Source organism: Salmo trutta, chromosome 1 (assembly GCF_901001165.1).
Source record: "Salmo trutta chromosome 1, fSalTru1.1, whole genome shotgun sequence".
Classification (NCBI taxonomy): domain Eukaryota; kingdom Metazoa; phylum Chordata; class Actinopteri; order Salmoniformes; family Salmonidae; genus Salmo; species Salmo trutta.
In genome coordinates, this window is record NC_042957.1 from 52849332 (window position 1) to 52868324 (window position 18993).

Genomic DNA, 18993 nt, shown 5'->3' on the forward strand with positions numbered 1-18993 from the left:
AAAGGCAAAAAAATGCCATGGTGGCAAAGTAAATAAAGTATGGCAAGAAAAAACACTGGAATGGTAGATTTGTAGTTTGAAGAAAGTTAAAATATAAATAATATGGTGCAAAGGAGCAAAATAAATAAATACAGTAGGGGAAAAGGTAGTAGTTTGGGCTCAATTAAAGATGGGCTATGTACAGGTGCAGAGATCTGTGAGCTGCTCTGACAGCTGGTGCTTAAAGCTAGTGAGGGAGATAAGTGTTTCCAGTTTTAGAGATTTTTGTAGTTCGTTCCAATCATTGGCAGCTGAGAACTGGAAGGAGAGACGACCAAAGGAGGAGTTGGCTTTAGGGGTGACCAGAGAGATATACCTGCTGGAGCGCGTGCTACAGGTGGGTGCTGCTATGGTGACCAGTGAGCGGAGATAAGGGGGGACTTTACCTAGCAGGGTCTTGTAGATGACCTGGAGCCAATGTGTTTGGCGACGATGATGAAGTGAAGGCCAGCCAACGAGAGCATACAGGTCGCAGTGGTGGGTTGTATATGGGGCTTTGGTGACAAAACGGATGGCACTGTGATAGACTGCATCCAGCTTGTTGAGTAGGGTATTGGAGGCTATTTTGTAAATGACATCGCCGAAGTCGAGGATTGGTAGGATGGTCAGTTTTACGAGGGTATGTTTGGCAGCATGAGTGAAGGATGCTTTGTTGCGAAATAGGAAGCCAATTCTAGATTTCACTTTGGATTGGAGATGATTGATGTGAGTCTGGAAGGAGAGTTTACAGTCTAACCAGACACCTAGGTATTTGTAGTTGTCCACAAATTCTAAGTTAGAACCGTCCAGAGAAGTTATGCTGGATGGGCGGGCAGGTGCAGGCAGCGATCGGTTGAAGAGCATGCATTTAGTTTTACTTGTGTTTAGGAGCAGTTGGAGACCACGGAAGGAGAGTTGAATGGCATTGAAGCTCGTCTGGAGGGTTGTTAACACAGTGTCCAAAGAAGGGCCAGAAGTATACAGAATGGTGTCGTCTGCGTAGAGGTGGATCAGAGATTCACCAGCAGCAAGAGCGACATCATTTATGTATACAGAGAAAAGAGTTGGCCCAAGAATTGAACCCTGTGGTACCCCCATAGAGACTGCCAGAGGTCCAGACAGTAGGCCCTCCGATTTGACACACTGAACTCTGTCAGAGAAGTAGTTGGTGAACCAGGCGACGCAATCGTTTGAGAAACCAAGGCTACTAAGTCTGCCGATGAGGATGTGGTGATTAACAGAGTCAAAAGCTTTGGCCAGGTCAATGAATACGGCAGCACAGTAATGTTTCTTATCGATGGCGGTTACGATGTCGTTTAGGACCTTGAGCGTGGCTGAGGTGCACCCATGACCAGCTCTGAAACCAGATTGCATAGCGGAGAGGGTGCGGTGGGATTCAAAATAGTCGGTAATCTGTTTGTTGAGTTGGCTTTCGAAGACCTTAGAAAGGCAGGGTAGGATGGATATAGGTCTGTAGCAACTTGGGTCAAGAGTGTCACCTCCTTTGAAGAGGGGGATGACAGCAGCTGCTTTCCAATCTATGGGAATCTCAGACGACACGAAAGAGAGGTTGAACAGGCTAGTAATAGGGGTTGCAATAATTTCGGCAGATAATTTTAGAAAGAAAGGGTCCAGATTGTCAAGCCCAGCTGATTTGTAGGAGACAGGTTAAAGAAGAATTTTTAAGCCTTGAGACAATTGAGACATAGATTGTGTATGTGTGCCATTCAGAGAGTGAATGGGCAAGACAAAATATTGAAGTGCTTTTGAACAGGGTATGGTAGTAGGTGCCAGGCACACTGGTTTGTGTCGAGAACTACAACACTGCTGTGTTTTTCACGCTAAACAGTTTGCTGTGTGTATCAAGAATGGTCCACCACTCAAAGGACGTCCAGCCAACTTGACACAACTGTGGGAAGCATTGGAGTCAACATGGGCCAGCATCCCTATGGAACGCTTTCGACACCTTGTAGAGTCCATGCCCCGACAAATTGAGGCTGTTCTGAGGGCAAAAGGGGAGGGTGCAACTCAATATTAGGAAGGTATACAATTACTGTCTCACACGCATCCAATCACGTACACACACTCATCCCACCAACATGCATTATTTATCACTCACACACACCCCTCACCCTCCCATGCACAGTCCCACACTCATTCTCACACATTTTCTGCCTCTCCCTCTAAACACACACACATCCCTCCACTGTCAGTATCTCTCGCCCACTCTGGGTTCTCGAGAGGCAGGGAGTTGCAGGGAGAGAAAAATAAAAACAGGTTGCTCTGCCTGTAAAGTTTCTCTGAAGCTCTTCTTATTCTGCTTTAACTCTGCTCTAATGCCTAGCAGCAGGGAAGCACTGATGGCTTCTGAATAGAGAGGAAATGACTTGCTTTAAAATCCTCACATCATTAACCACCCAGAGAGAAAATGCAGCTAATGGTATTGTTCTCTTCTGGCCAATCCATAGCCCAGTATGAGTGTGTAGAGTATGTTGGTAATGAGTATAGTGGGTGGCTGGTGAAGGTGGGCATGGTTGAGTGTTTGCTGGGGGCGGCTTGTTAGATAAGTGCCCACCACACAGTACAGTGGCTCAGCAGAAACATTACATTCCCAAACTGTTCTTGCGCTTGCACTCCCACAACATTTCTGAGTGATTCCTCACGAAACCCAGACAAAAAAAGACCATGATTTGGGGGATTTTCATGAAATGTAAGCCATAGAATAGTGCTTTGGAGGAAAGCTTGAGCACATACACTACCGTTCAAAAGTTTGGGGTCACTTAGAAATGTCCTAGAAATGTCCTTTTGAAAGAAAAGCTTTTTTTTTTGTCCATTTAAAATAACATCAAATTGATCAGAAATACAGTGTAGACAATGTTAATGTTGTAAATGACTATTGTAGCTGGAAACTGCAGATTTTTTTTAATGGAAAATCTACATAGGTGTAAAGAGGCCCATTTATCAGCAACCATCACTCCTGTGTTCCAATGCCATGGTGTGTTAGCTAATACAAGGTTATAATTTTAAAAGGCTAATTGATCATTAGAAAACCCTTTTGCAATTATGTTAGCACAGCTGAAAACTGTTGTACTGATTTAAAGAAGCAATGAAACTGACCTTTAGACTAGTTGAGTATCTGGAGCATCAGCATTTGTGGGTTTGATTATAGGCTCAAAATGGACAGAAACAGAACTTTCTTCTGAAACTCGTCAGTCTATTCTTGTTCTGAGAAATGAACGCTATTCCATGCAAGAAACTGAAGAGCTCATACAACGCTGTGTACTACTCCCTTCACAGAACAGCGCAAACTTGCTCTAACCAGAATAGAAAGAGTAGTGGGAGGCCCCGGTGCACAACTGAGCAAGAGGACAAGTACATTAGTGTCTAGTTTGAGAAACAGGCACCTCACAAGTCCTCAACTGGCAGCTTCATTAAATACTACCCACGAAACACCCGTCTCAATGTCAACAGTGAAGAGGCGACTCCGGGATGCTGGCCTTCTAGGCAGAGTTGCAAAGAAAAAGCCTCATCTCAGACTGGCCAATAAAAAGAAAAGATTAAGATGGGCAAAAGAACAGACACTGGACAGAGGAAGATTGGGAAAAAAAGTGTTATGGACAGACAAATCTAAGTTTGAGGTGTTCGGATCACAAAGAAGAACATTCGTGAGACGCAGAAAAAATGAAAAGATGCTGAGGAGTGCTTGATGGAGGCAATGTGACGGTCTGGGGGTGGAGGCAATGTGACGGTCTGGGGGGCTTTGGTGGTGGTAGTAAAATGGGGGATTTGTACAGGGTAAAAGGGATCTTGAAGAAGGAAGGCTATCACTCCATTTTGCAACGCCATGCCATACCCTGTGGACGGCTCTTAGTTGAAGCCAATTTCCTCCTACGACAGGACAATGACCCAAAGCACAGCTCCAAACTATGGAATAACTATTTAGGGAAGAAGCAGTCAGCTGGTATTCTGTTTATAATGGAGTGGCCAGCAGTCACCGGATCTCAACCCTATTGAACTGTTGTGGGAGCAGCTTGACTGTATGGTACATAAGAAGTGCCCATCAAGCCAATCCAACTTGTGGGAGGTACTTCAGGAAGCATGGGGTAAAATCTCTTCAGATTACCTCAAAGGTCTGCAAGGCTGTAATTGCTGCAACTGGAGGATTCTTTTGACGAAAGCAAAGTTTGACGGACACAATTATTATTTCAATTAAAAATCATTATTTATAACCTTGTCAACGTCTTGACTATATTTCCTATTCATTTTGCAACTCATTTTATATATGATGTTTTCATGGAAAACAAGGACATTTCTAAGTGACCCAAAACTTTTGAATGGTAGTATATATTTGACATAATTGAGACATTTATCAAAGTTGACACATTTATGACATTAAGGCCTTACCCAGACTCCGTAGTGTTTCATCTCTAGGTGCTACAAAGCAAACATTGGTGTCATATGAGTAGTATTTTGATTTTAACATTTGATTGCTATATATTGTTGAACATAATATATTCTACCGGCATTTCAAAGTTCCAGAGTGGGATCTCTCCTACTTTTAGAGTTAGGATCCAATAGGTAAGCATTACCAACAGAGTGAATATGAAAATTGATTCTGCTGGTGATTTACTGGATGTGCAATGATACAAGTAAGAGGAGGGCTGGATTGGTTACCTTGCCAACTGTGCCAATTTCTCTGTATTAAATGGGCCATACTTCAGAACTAGCAGAGATCCCACTCTAGAACTTTGAAATGCCCATAGAGTATATTATGTCTGGGTTTTGTGAGGAGTTATCTTCTGATACTGTGTCCATGTCCCATATTATCTGTATAATAATGTCACAACTTTGCTTTAATGTTCTCACATTGTTTCTCTAGGGTCCCGCTAACTCCATATATATATAACATCATGGTACGCAAGGTCACTGTGACTCGCTTCTCCTCCTTTTCTCTCCCTCTTTTCCTTCTCCTCCCCTCAGTGAATTATGCTGACGCTGCTGGATTTATGGGCTTTATCATGCAACGCCTGCCACTGAGCACAGCAGGCAGCACACACTGTGGATCCACACAGCCTCTCACAGCATTCATCAGCTACTTCCCACCCCTGTTTACAGTAATACAGGCTCATGAAGCTCTATGAAGCTCAAATGTCTCCCAATGTCATCCTTTGAAGCACAGGATTGCTCCCCCTGTCATTTAAGCCATGGTTTCATCGATACTCCCAACAACATGTTGTAGTGTCCATTGAGGCAACCATCTTATGACACTGCATGATGCCATCGTCTACACCTCTGCCATTAGCTTTAGCCTGTTGCTAGCAGATGCCTTCGATTTAAACTGAATGTCTGGTTACTTCCCTCTCAGTGAATCTTTAGGAACAGGTCAGGTCGTTGAGAAAACCTCTGGGCCCTATTATAACCTTGTCGTTTTCATTGAAGTGGGATAAACAGTGATCTGCTAGCGAAGCCAGGCTTGTAGCAGACACCACCAGATGAACTTTAGCATGCTTTGTTTGGAGAGAGCGAGAGAGCCCAGTGTGGAGCACTTGATGAGAGACAGACGGACAGAGAGGAGGAACAAAACAGAACCGATAGAAAACAGGAGTGGAGGAGTGGTGGCTCACAGCCCGGGGTTTTGTCTCGTCTTCTCTCCTCTATTTTCTCCTCCTCTCGCTGGCTAACCCACTGCCTCATGCTCTCGCTCACACACAGCCCAGAAACACGCACGCACACACAGCCCTCCCCTTGACCAGCCAGAACGCTGAATTATTCAACAGCGCAAGACTACGCCCAAGCATTGCTTCTTTCTCCAGGCCAGAAACACACACACAAACCTTAACTAGCATCCCTTAGCACATCACACATCGCAACTGGAAGTGCGTGTTTATAATGGCTGCTAGGCTGTACAAGGCTTTAACATCTGGAACCATGTGGAACACTTACCTCCTCACATGCTCTAAACAAGCAGGCAAATATTCCCCACAGCAAAGAGAAAACAACAGATGATGGGAATTGTATGTTTAGTTATGGTACCTCAGGTCTTGTTTCCCCCATGTATAATTCTATTTAGAGAGAAGAATAATTAGTATTTGTAGTAACAAAATAAGCCTGGCAAGTAAGGTTATAGTACGGTACCTCTAGCTAACCCTCGGCTAGGATAAACTCCAGGCCCTATAAGTGTGGTCTATCGCCTCTGTGTCCCACTCAGAGGGACTGCTAACAAGACCGCTAAATAGCTAATCAATTGACTCCCTGCATTGACCCTTTTTAGCACAAACTCTCTTGCACTGACTCTAGACACACACTCACACATACAGTACTTACACTGACACCCCAACACACACATACACACCCCAACACACCTGCATACTGTACGCCCACACACACCTGCATACTGTACGCCCACACACCTGCATACTGTACGCCGCACACCTGCATACTGTACGCCACACACCTGCATACTGACGCTGCATACTGACGCCGCACGCTGCTGCTACTGTCTTATCTATCCTGTTGCCTAGTCACTTGACCCCTACCTATATGTACAGTACATGGCTGTCTCAATTACCTCGTACCACTGCACATCGACTCGGTACTGGTTCTCCCTGTATATAGCCATGTTACCTTTACTCGTCATTATTATTTGTTAGTCACTGTGTATTTATTCCTCGTATATTTTTTCATCTTTAACTCTGCATTGTTGGAAAAGGACCCGTAAGTAAGCATTTCACTGTTTACGAAGCATGTGAAAAATGATTGGATTGATATGGAACTGGAGGAACACAGCTGGTCACCTTCAGCTCAGAGTAGACCAAGGTCAGAGCAGACATTTGTCTTCATCAGGGGTCTCTGGCCCTGTTCAAATAGGTATAGGTTCACTCCTAATGTGCATATTGGATACATTAAGTGTAAACCCCTACTTCAGAGTATAATCAGTCCACACAATTAGAATAGATTGTCTTGCATACTCGTGCTATGACTAGTACATGCATTTATTACAAGTTCTAAATCATTTTAATTTTACATGTCTGATTTAATGACTGCTTTCAGACACGATGTACACATACGTAGGGCATGGTTACTGCCGGTATTGGACATTTCTTAGAGGAATTCATTCAAATGTTCGGTTCACCCATTTCAAATAGAGACTTCCTGCAGTTTACTAGTATCACATTTACAGTTATTGAATCCCACCTGTCTTGTAAATACGTCATACATAAGGCTTCCACAGGGCCCTGAGACCCTTTATTGCCTAATTAAGAGTGTGAGTGAACACCTCGTCACTGTAAAGTGTCCGCTTCGTGGATGTCAGGGCCGCTCTCATATTGATCCATGTGGTGTGTCTCACCAGACAGTGGAGAGAACTAGAGAATGTCTCTGAATATTAAGCTAGCCTAAATGATGTGAAGAGGCACCAGGCATGTTGAATTATTCGAAGTGCCAGAAAGTAACCATTGATACCCCACTATAAGTGTGTTAATAAACTACTAGGTGCCAGCTGAAAAATAGTTACCAAACAATTCTTCCTGCCACAGTCCAGTCGTAAGCTGCATCCCAGTGTTATTGGTTGGGATCCACCATGTGGGAAAGGCTGCCATAGGGTAGTGCTCCAAGGCACGTCGGTTGGTTATAGGCAACAGCCTTTAGGGAAGGCTACATGACAACACAGGATGGAACATGTGTTCCCATGACACAAGCAGCTGTCGTAACCGCCCCCTCTGCGCCGTGTGTGTGACTAGGGAGAGTTGCGTCATGGACGTGGCTTTATGCCAGAGCACCGTATGGCGTTCCACTTTCTGCCAATAGCTCTCTGTGGTCCTACTGTTGGCTACGGTGTTAGCATGCTATCATTAGCATGCCATGGTGTTATACTATGATGTTAGCATGATAGCCCCCCCATCATCCCAGCTGGTGTTGGGGTGGTTGTTCCCATGAAATGGGACTTTGGGCAGTGCCACACAGAGCAGGTTTAGGCCATGCTTTGGGCTTAGGACCCAAGCTGCTGGGTTTTGCGTGGGGGGAGGTAATGTACTAGAACAATTGCTTTTCAACATGCTGGACATGATATAATCAAACCTACAGGAGACATTTGTATGGAACTTTTCCAGTCAACCCATATTGTGGGTAATTAGCCTAGATAATTTATTTAACTTGTCCATAGACAACAGGGAAATATTTGTTAAACTGTGAGGTTTAGGTAAAAAAAAATTATAGGATCAACGTTTCTTTATTTTCTTCTTTACTTTCTCCCTCATTCTCTCTTTCTCTGTCCTCCTCTGCCTCACAATTCTGCTCTCCCCGTGCTTTGGTAATAGAGCAGAGAGAGGGAGAGTTGAACGATGTGGGATGATGCTGTAACCCCTGTCCTGCGCTCCATTTCAGACTCAAGGACACTAGGCAAATCGGTACTCAGATTTTAGTGGAGTGATTTTTCATTAGGTGAGCAGTCTCTTTACACATTGTACATAAATTGAGATCTCTGCCGCTCTCTATCACTACTCCCCCATCCTGTGAAGTCATTGTTTTCAGGGCATTGTGTGTGTGTGTGTGTGTGTGTGTGTGTGTGTGTGTGTGTGTGTGTGTGTGTGTGTGTGTGTGTGTGTGTGTGTGTGTGTCAGGACCGCAATGTCCTAACACTTCACCTTAATGTCCTGAAAAGGTAGAAAAACTAATTTAAAAAAAGTCAGGTCCTGAATTTGTTCAAATGCTATGTTAAGCTTAAGGGTTAGGGTTTTGGGGATTCAGGTTAGGGTTAGTTTAGGGAAAATAGTATGTTTAATGGTGAAAAGATATTACGCCAAATTGTCTTTACATTTCAACAAAAAGTGTGTGTGTGTGTGGAGAACAGTGCATTATGGGCCTTGGTAGTCTTCCTCATGCTATTACACAGAGGTCAGCTAGTCCTAATTCTAATGCACATAAATTAATCTGACAAAACCAATACTAAAAGAGGAAATGTGTGGTAATGCTTAGGCTACACAACACAAACAGGCAACCAAATGATCAAATGCATGAACAAACACTCACAAACTAGCCTCCTTTCCCCCGCTTTCAACTGCTCACTCTTTGCTGTCCTTTGTCTCGTTTTTTTGACTGCTTCCGAACTGTGACCACTGTTCAGTACAGTATGTATTTTGTCAGGGTGACTGAACGTCCTTTCCACTGTCACCCTTTCAAAATTCACCCAAAGTAAATGTTTTCCCATAATCACTTATCTAGTTAGGATCAGATAAAACAACCTCAAATCTTACCCCTAACCATTAGGGACATTATAATATAGCTGATCCTGGACCATTCGTTAGGGGGAAAGCTCTCCTGCCACACCACTCTAGAGTCCCTTTGATCTCCCTGAGGGGACAGAAAACACCTCAGTCACAGCTAGTGTTTTAACACTCTGTCATTGGTGTGGTGGGTTATTGATCAAAGCAGCGTATGAATTCCTTCACAGTCGGTTGCGGTTCTGCTCCGGTGCCACTTTTTACCTCCTTCCCTCGTGGTAGTTCTCACTGGTGATTAGTCTGCTCCCTCCTGCTCTCCCAGGCTTAGCTGCCTGCCTGAGATTCTGAAGTAATGTAGTGACGGGATGCATTTCCTGTCATGTCTCTGCATTCATCCGTTCGGGTGGTTAAGGCTCTTCCTACACATTGTGAGAGAAGCTCCAGAAGGCATTTTCATGTGGAGCAAAGGGTGTGACATTTTACCTCCACAGTAAAGTTAAAGAGCGATTATATTAATTGCGGACGTGGGCATGTGGTGGAAATTGTAGTCTCCATCTCTTTCAATATCTCGCTCTCTCACGTCATTCACTCAGTCACTCTCACTCACACAGAGACACACACACCACATGGCCCTCCCTCTTGTGTAACTGGCCATCCGTCCATCTGTTGTTTGGAGGCCGAGCCATTCGGAAGACGAGCTCAACACAACAGGCCAGCTTCCTGTCTGACGCCATCTGATGCACGTGTGTGTGTGTGTGTGTGTGTGTGTGTGTGTGGTCCCTTTTACTTTACCTTCCCATGCAGATGTACTGAAGAGATCTACAGTAGTAGCAGCCTTAAATAACAGAACATGACGGGCACAACTTCCTCTCTTCCTCTTCCTCTCATCCTCCCTTCCTTTCCATCTACTGTTTCATAACCGGAGGAGTGCAACCGGAGCTCAAACACTAAGACAGTTTTCATTCTCTCTCTTTCTTTCTCTCTTTCTGTCCCCCTCTCTTTCTCCCTCTCTCCCTCAGGGTCATATTAACTCTAATCTCTGTCACTAGAAATGCAATACTAAGTGTCTGGACCAAACCTCCCCTGTTCACTGTGCATTCCAGACACATGGCTCACTTTGCTCATAATCTACAGTACGATCTCAAAGAAAATAACTTGTTGAACTCATTGTATCTCTGTGATGGTGTGGCCTATTGTATCAATTTATCTGGTGGTTATGTAGTGCTGTCAACATGGACATTCAGCATAGTGTAGTGTACATACAGTCATCGCCCTTATCTGTGTGATGTCTCCATACCTTTAACTCCATCACCCTAGAGAGACAGTCATTGCTGTTACATACCAGTAAGATACACTTGGCTCCCATAAGGTTAAAGCTATGCTCTTTATTACACTTTTGCAGCACTGCAAATTCCCCTGGCTGGCAGATTACCTTTCGTGACATTGAAGGGCGCAGCAGCATCATCCGTATCTTATTCCCCCTCCTCTGCCTCAGGCCTCGGGCACAGGGACTGATATACTGTCTGAGGGGCCAGAGGGCTAGGTGGGGACACATGACAGGAGGCCTGTTGTTTGTGTGTGTATACGATGATACAGTATTGCTAGCATGCCTTCAGTTAGCCTACAGTGTGCCATTAAGCAGAGAGAATAACTTTTACCTGGAAATGGAGACCTGCACTTCCACCTCAGACAGCAAGGGCTACTCTGATGAACAGACTGAGCAGCAGTCTCACTCTGCCATACTATGTCTGTCTGCAGCAATAGAAAACACTGAGCAGCAGGACTACCTACACATGGCCTTGTTAAGTCTGTGTAGACCAGTCAGGTCACATCCAGACACACACCAACATACCTAGAACTATTCACATCAACATGTATCAGATACACCAACACACACATGCTCTCTCTCTCTCATTTATATATATCAGGGTGTCCATTATAGATCATCAGGGATAGAGATCTCTGCTAGTGGCGTATCTCGTTACAGCAGCACAGTAATAACATTACCAGTTTAATTGGCTGTGAATTGAAACGCCCAGAATGGCATTTCACCCCCCCAACACCATCCCTACCCCCTTTCTCTCAGCCCCCCTCACCATACCCGCTCCTCCTAGTGATATAGAAGTGGTTAGATTAGAGTTAGCCAATAGGCACAGATCCAGACGTAGATTGAGAAGGTGAAAGGCATTAAGGCTGCTGGGAAGGGAGTGGCAGGTTGTTGATGCTGTACACAGGATGACTCATAGTCTGAAAAGACATCTAGCACAGTCGAACACAGACACACGGGTGAACACACACTTAGTCACATCACACACAATTAAAACATCAACAGACGCAAATTGCTAAAACATAATCCAAGCGTGGTGTGTGTGTCTGTACTGTGTATTCCAATCAAACTGCTGTTCCTCTGTGTATAGAGTTGTCTGTGACAGCCTGTTTTCACCTTGCTACCCACCTTTCCCTGTCTACTAATACATGTTCATTAGTGTGGCCTTGTGCTGTGTCACATGGGTTTCCAGTGTGACACACTGCTGCTGGTGTCATCAGCCATTGTCACTTGGTGTCATCTTCAGTGTCCCCGTCTGAGGTGCCTGCCACCATATCAGGTGACAATCAGGTGCTTCTTGACTGAAGAGTACTGTGATCCCTGACATTATTCATGTTAATTCTGTCCAGTCACATGAGGGAAAGGGGGTACCTAGTCAGTTGCGCAACTGAATGCATTCAACCAAGTTGTGTGTTCCGCATTTAACCCAACCTCTCTGAATCAGAGCGGGGGGGGGCTGCCTTAATCCACGTCATCGGTGCCGGGGAGCATTTCTTGTTGGGGGGGTTAACTGTCTTGCTCAAGGGCAGAACAGCAGATTTTTCCACCTTGCCGGCTCGGGGATTTGAACCAGCGACCTTTCCACTAGGCTACCTGTTGTTGCCAGGGGAAACGTCTAGTGTGCTGTAGAAAGGAGAGGGAGGATAGAGTAATGCCACGTTCAGTCTTTGCCATTTTATTCTTGATCAATTGGATACATTTTTACTGATCATCAGTTTCTGCTATATTTGGATATCTGGCACAGTCAGAGTTATTGAATGTTCCAGCTGACATTTTCTGTCACTTTAATATGTGGTAGGATGACATTCCAGCATCCCTAGTGGCTGTGCTATCCTACCCTATCCTAATTAGCCTGCTGTTTCACTACCAGACAACAGGCAGGTGCTTGTCTGGGAAAGAAACAAAATGGACTCATCCGTTAACACTAGGATGACAGTTGCAGAGGTTTGCCAGCGTGTATGGTGAAACTGCAGCCTGAACTGTGTCTAAAACTGGAGGTGTTGACACGGCGGAGATGATACTGAGGGTGCTGTTAATGAAATGTGTCAGCGAGCGATGTGTGTGTGTGTGTGTGTGTGTGTGTGTGTGTGTGTGTGTGTGTGTGTGTGTGTGCCTGCACTATATTGTGAGTGGTGATAATGTAATATGTCAGTGTGTTGGTTTTAGGTCTCTTGTGAACAGTAGTTGATGTCAAATGACAAATTCTGTCGCTGTGTGTGAATGTAGTATACATGACTACATGACACCCCTCTCTCTCCTTCCCAGGCGGCAGCTCCACAGAGGGTGACGGGCTGTTTGAGGGCGACTACGGGGGGCCTCCTCTCCCGGTGACCGAGGGCATGCAGCACATCCGTATCATGGAGGGCGTGTCACGCTCGCTGCCCTCCTCCCCCCTACTCTCCCACCAGGCCCTCAACATGAGACTGCAGCCCACCAAGAGGCTCCCAGGTAGTTACTCAACCACTGGTCCTAGTTCAGTTTTGGTCTGTAGACTCACTAGGGGAGGTTTGGCATAAACAAACGTAATGCTGTCCTTAGTTCAGTACTACTGCGTGGACAAAGCGAGAAGTATCAAGGAGCCTTGTTTTGTGCCTGTTGCATGTAGATTTGGTATTGAAGGTGAGAAGATGGTTGCTTAACGCTGACGACATCTCCCACTTGATTCTAACTCCATTTGAACTCTATTCAGGGTCTCAGGATCAGACATGTCACAATGAACTGAATTACATTTCTGGACAGTTCATCCTATCCAAGTAGCACACTGTGGCTCCCGACCCCTTTGAAGATGAACCAATTAGATTCACAGAGGGCTGCTCTGCTTATATCACAACCAACACTTTCATATTATCTGAGAATTGTCCCCACAATACAGTATGACGCCTGTCCTCATAAGGCTGGTTGTGCCTCCCTGCTGACTCCTCATTATGGTACTGAGATAAGGCCCACTGGGTGAATGAGGGCCTGTCACCCCCTCGGCCCCCTCGCTGTGCCCCACCTCTGCTTTACCATTCCACTGGGGTAAACTTAATGCCAGGGGAGCAGCTGTGTGTAATTCCGAGGGAGATGAGAGAGAGTGTGTGATGGGGATAGGAGTGGATAAGTGATGGTGTGTATGAGAAAATGAAGTGTGTGTGCGAGAGAGAGAGAGAGGTTTTGATGGCATGTCATGTGAATGTGTGGCATGGGAGTATTTGTCTATAGATAGCAGGGTGCATCGCAATATGACTGAAAGGTGGGAAAGTGTGTGACAGACTGGCATATTTGGTCCTGGAAAAGCACTATAAAAGTACATATTATTATTATTATTATTATAGCAGCAATGTGTTGGTATTTCATGTACAGGTATTTCAAGTGAGGGATTTCCATGAGAAGCTCTTGTTAGTTCTTGTTTGTCCGAACTAGTTTTCCTCAGTATTATTAATCTCCCTGCAATGTCATAGTTAAGAGGCTTTCAAGAAGCCCAGAAGTTATCCATGTCAAATCCTCCATCCTTCTCACAAATAAGCGTTCCACGTAATGAGGGTGGAGTTGGCCCATCTTCCTTTTTAGCCCCCATAACCCTACATCACTTACCCCACCCCCGATTTAGTTCAGGGTGCATTGTGGGAAATGCATAATGTTACATCTCAGCGGGAAGCTGTGGCTGTTAAAGAGGCTGGTAAGCCGACTGTGACATCGCTTCTCGACACTGTCTGGCCCAGATAACATAACAAGGCGTCTCTCTGAAATCTGCCCCATAGATGGCAACAGGCCACCATTTCACAAGCTGGCCATCAAAACAGGCGAGGACCACAACAGGCTTGTGAAGATGAAAGGCTCTAATTGGATAGTTATTTTCAATACAGCTTCTCCACCAAGATAAGATGGAGCTCACAGTGTAGTTCTCTGTTCAGGCCACCAGGGTGTACTAGTCTGGGTTTTCCCTTTTTTCTTTATCACTCTCCCTTTTCCTCCTTCCATCCATCCTCAGAGAGGGCAAGACAGCTGGTGAATCATTATGTGGTGGGAATGTTGCAAGCCCTCTTAATTGTCCACCTTATGAAGTGACTGGTCAGGGTTTTCACCATGCTCAGAGGTCACAAACAAATGTGTGAGAATGTCAAAGAAGGGTGTGACGTGTATTTGGAGGAAGGGGAGCAGGACACAGATTTCAATATTAATATACAGTATATATGTCTTTAATTTCAACATTCTCGCTCTAGCTCTCTCTTCTCTCCCCCTGTTCTGCTTCTTCTGAATCCACCAGGTATTGGCAGGCACCCAACATCTCAATGTTTTCCTGACCCCTTATCAACACTCATTGTTCCACTCCAAACTGTTGTTTCTGTTGGGCTTTCCCCAACAAACACTCTCCCTCTTTACAATGACTTGTTTTCAATGATGTTTTGTAAACGTCATGAGGGCTCCTGAGTGGCACAGCGGTCTTAGGCACTGCATCTCAGTGCTAGAGGCGTCGCTACAGACCCTGGTTCGATTCCAGGGTGTATCACAACCGGCCGTCATTTGGAGTCCCATTGGGCGGTGCACAATTGGGCCAGCATCGACCAGGTTAGGGTTTGGCAGGGGTAGGCTGTCATTGTAAATAAGAACAAATTCATAACTGATTTGCCTAGTTAAATAAACATTAAAAAATACAATAGTGTGTGTTGCATGTAACCTTTTCCCACTCGTCTGCTAGTGTGAGCGTAGTGGGAGTGTGTGTGAAATGGTTGCTGCCTGCGTGATAACTGATATGAACTGTTTTAGGATTGTTATGGCATGGAAGGCTTTCTCTGCTGAGTAATGTATATTTGATTATTTAATAAACATACAGTATGTGACCTGATAGCTCAGTCACAGGGATCATTAATTTCATCTGGTATGTATTTGTTCAAGTCATTTTGTTGTACATATACTATCCTTTATCTATAGGGATTGTTTGACGTTTGGAATGTTTTGAAATGGTCTTGTTAGGATCATTGTCTTCAGTTTAGCCTATATTAAGGCTGAGCACCACTTTGTATTGGATGCATTGTAGATGGAGCAGTTGTGCCCTAGCCATTGTTAGGGGTTTCATTTTGCCATGTTTTCAAGGTCTGTTTATCTGTCTACGGCTTTCTGTGTATCCATCTGTGTTTGACAAACACAAAATAGCCTAGTCATATTCTCAAAGCGTATTATCTCAAACTACTTCCCATGCGCCCATATCAAATCTAGCTTTATTCTCTCATGCGTGTCCAATATGCTCTGGTGGACTTAAGATAATATCATCTCTTAATGTCTTTGTCCTGGGTCAGGCCTGTTAGGGAGGGAATTAAACAGTGATTACTGATGAGGTTTTAAGTGGAGCAGCTCTCACTGGACACCAGCAGGCAGCTGAGATGGATGGATCCTGATAGCCAATTGGATTTCCTATCCGTCTCACACTGAAATGTTTTCGAGACATTATTCCTGCATTTTTCACCCTGGAAACAAAAGGGTTGGCTATATGGCGTACACAGACACGCTAATGATGGCAATCAATGGGAAAGATGCCTCCTGCCAGGGACTGAATATTGGCTTTTGACCTCTTAGCCCCTGAAGTTGACCCCATTGCTTGAATTAAAGGCTTTGTCTGTGGTTCTGTTTTGACACAGAGACACACACAGATAGAGGACAAAGAACATTGTTTTGACTATAAAAAAAATCGTTCTTCTTACCTCCCTTCCATGAGGTATCTTATAACCACTCACCTGACATGACTGGAATCGGTGAAAACAAAGCTGAAGCTCCTTTTTACTTCATGTTTGATTACTTCAAGCTAGAGAAGAAGGATGGATGCACAGAGGATGTATCTAAAAGAGCTCAAGAGAGAAATGAGAGCACAAAGAAAGACCTGTAGAGTGTGAGATTAAGAGATAGTGGGTGGAGAGCGATGAGGAGACAGGGAGAACTACTCACCCGAACACCATTAGTGGAGCGGCCGGTTAGCTAATCCAACAGTGTCTGAGCGGAATCAGGGCTGGCGATTCAATTATGAGCCTGGCAGCCAGTCAATAGGCGTGTGGCGCAGACCGCTTGAGTGCTCCCGCTGTTGGTGGCAGTCAGTCACTATGGTGTCGCCATGTAGCCTAGCCATTCTACTCCCCTGGGAGCTGCCAGACCACACTCAACACAGGCCTGGGTGCCCAGAGCGTGGCAGTGTTTCCCCTTAGTCTAATTTAGGTGGGGCGAGCCTCCCCATGTAGCTATGCTGTTGTCCCCATTTTCATGTTGCCATCCACCTAAGGAAAAATGGAATTGGGATTTTGATTTGAATGTTCTCGACTCAATGGTGGTCTATTAGGAATAATCCCTAAAGATAACCTATTGCTATGGGACTGATTAAGTGCTTAAGGGGCGTCAAAAGAGGGGCGTCATGTTCCTTAGGTAACCACATTAGACTTTCTAGTTAACTATCTTTGCCCGGCTCTCTCTTCCCACCTTCGTTCCTGTGCCTCCCTTTGGCTATAGCGTTCAGCATTGTTTACTCTCTAATTGCTGTCCTTTACACCCCCCCCCCCCCCCGTTTTACACCTCCCCCTTTCCTTCTGCCTTCCACATTGTTACTGTGACAACAAAGTTCAACGGAAACTTCTTTTGCTGGATTTTTTTCCTTCAAAGTATTCATACCCCTTTTTCCACATTTTGTTGTGTTACAGCTTGAATAAAACATGTATTACATTGAGACTGTCACTAGCCTACACACAATACCCAATAATGTCAAAGTGGAATTATGTTTTTGGAAATGTTTACTAATTAATAAAAAATGTTAAAATAAAATGTCTTGAGTGTAAGTATTCAACCCTTTTGTTATGGCAAGTCTAAATAAGTTCGGAGCTCTGTTTGAAATAAGGCGCTAAAGTAAAACTGCAATAAATTTGGAAAAGTAATTAACTTTATGTTCTGAATACAAAACATTATGTTTGGTGCAAACACAACACGTCACTGAGTACCACTTCATATTTTCAAGCATGGTGGGGGCTGCATCATGTTATGGGCATGCTTGTCATCGGCAAGGACTTGGGAGTTTCTTTTATGATAAAAAGAAACAGAATAGAACTAAGCACAGGCAAAATCCTAGAGGAAAGTCTGCTTTCCAACAGACTCTGAGAGACAAATTCACTTTTCAGCAGGATAATAACCTAAAACACAAGGCCAAATATACACTGGAGTTGCTTACCAAGACGACATTAAATGTTCCTGAGTGGCCTGAGTTACAGTTTTGACTTGAAATCGTCTTGAAAATGGCTGTCTAGCAATGATCAACAAACAACTTGACGGCGCTTGAAGAATTTAAAACAATAATGTGCAAATATTACACAATCCAGGCGTGCAAAGCTCTTAGAGACTTACTCAGAGTCACAGCTGTAATCGCTGCCAAGGTGATTCTAATGTTTTTTGACTTGGGTGTATATACTTATGTAAATTTGATTTCTGTATTTCATTTTCAATACATTTGCAAAAATTTCTAAACATGTTTTCACTGTCATTATAGGGTATTGTGTGTAGATGGGTGAGGGGGAAGAAAACAATTTAATCCATTTTGAATTCGGGCTGTAACAACAACATGTGGAATAAATACTTTCAGAAGGCTCTGTATACTTATTGATTCTCTCTCTCCCTCATATACCCATGCCCTGTACAAACACATACATACTCTTTTACCAACACCACACTAACCACCACACTAATGACAGCAGACTCTGGAAATAAAGGAATGTTTAGAGGATGAGTTCCTTTCTACCCCCTCCATCACCGGCTGGGGAGCCTGGGGGGTATGATGTGATTGGAGGGATGCTACTGCCTCACTTCCTCCCTCGCCTCCCCTGTCAGGTGACTGCCATTAAACATGCTCTGCTCCTCTCCCTCTCTCTCGTTCACCCTCTGTGTCTACTTCACACGTCATCTGTGAAGGGACACAGCATTAGGCTTCAGTTTGAGAGCGGAGGAAAGACACTGACCAGAGCTGAGGATTGGTTTGAATGAAAAGTTGATTATCCTCCTCTCCCGGGGTTGTTTGTCAACAATTCATACAGAACGGAAGAAATGTTGGTTTTATTTTCTCAAGCTTTACTGAGGGAAGGATTTAGTTAAATGGTGAGAACCTTTCCAATAAGTCTGCTTTTTTCTTCTCGTTCTATCTCTCTCTTACTCTGGAGGGTAGTGTGTGAGGAGATGCCGTGATTTTTAATTGAATATGTTATAATTGCATGTTATTTTGTTGCATGTCTTATCTATGTATATTTCTCTATGACTGTGTGTACTTGTGTGTTTTAAAGAAAACATACTTGTGTCTGGGCCTTTGCAAGATAATATACTGTAGCCAATAGACATTCAGAGAAGCCACCACCTCAACCCACAGGTCTATTCCCCTGGGAAATCCTATAGCCAAGTCAAAGCCAATGAGAACCGGTGTGGGCGGTCATGGCA

General features: G+C 44.4%; 1 protein-coding gene across 4 annotated transcripts in view; it reads left to right on the forward strand.

Annotated features, from left to right (window-relative positions):
• The window catches only part of LOC115199778 (protein TANC2), a 143859-nt gene that overhangs the window by 80939 nt on the left and 43927 nt on the right, over positions 1–18993 (forward strand). For all 4 annotated transcript variants that reach the window (XM_029762208.1, XM_029762198.1, XM_029762217.1 and 1 more), the window contains one exon: positions 12829–13011. In XM_029762208.1, coding sequence (XP_029618068.1) covers positions 12829–13011 — 183 coding nt within the window. The remainder of the gene's footprint in view (positions 1–12828; positions 13012–18993) is intronic.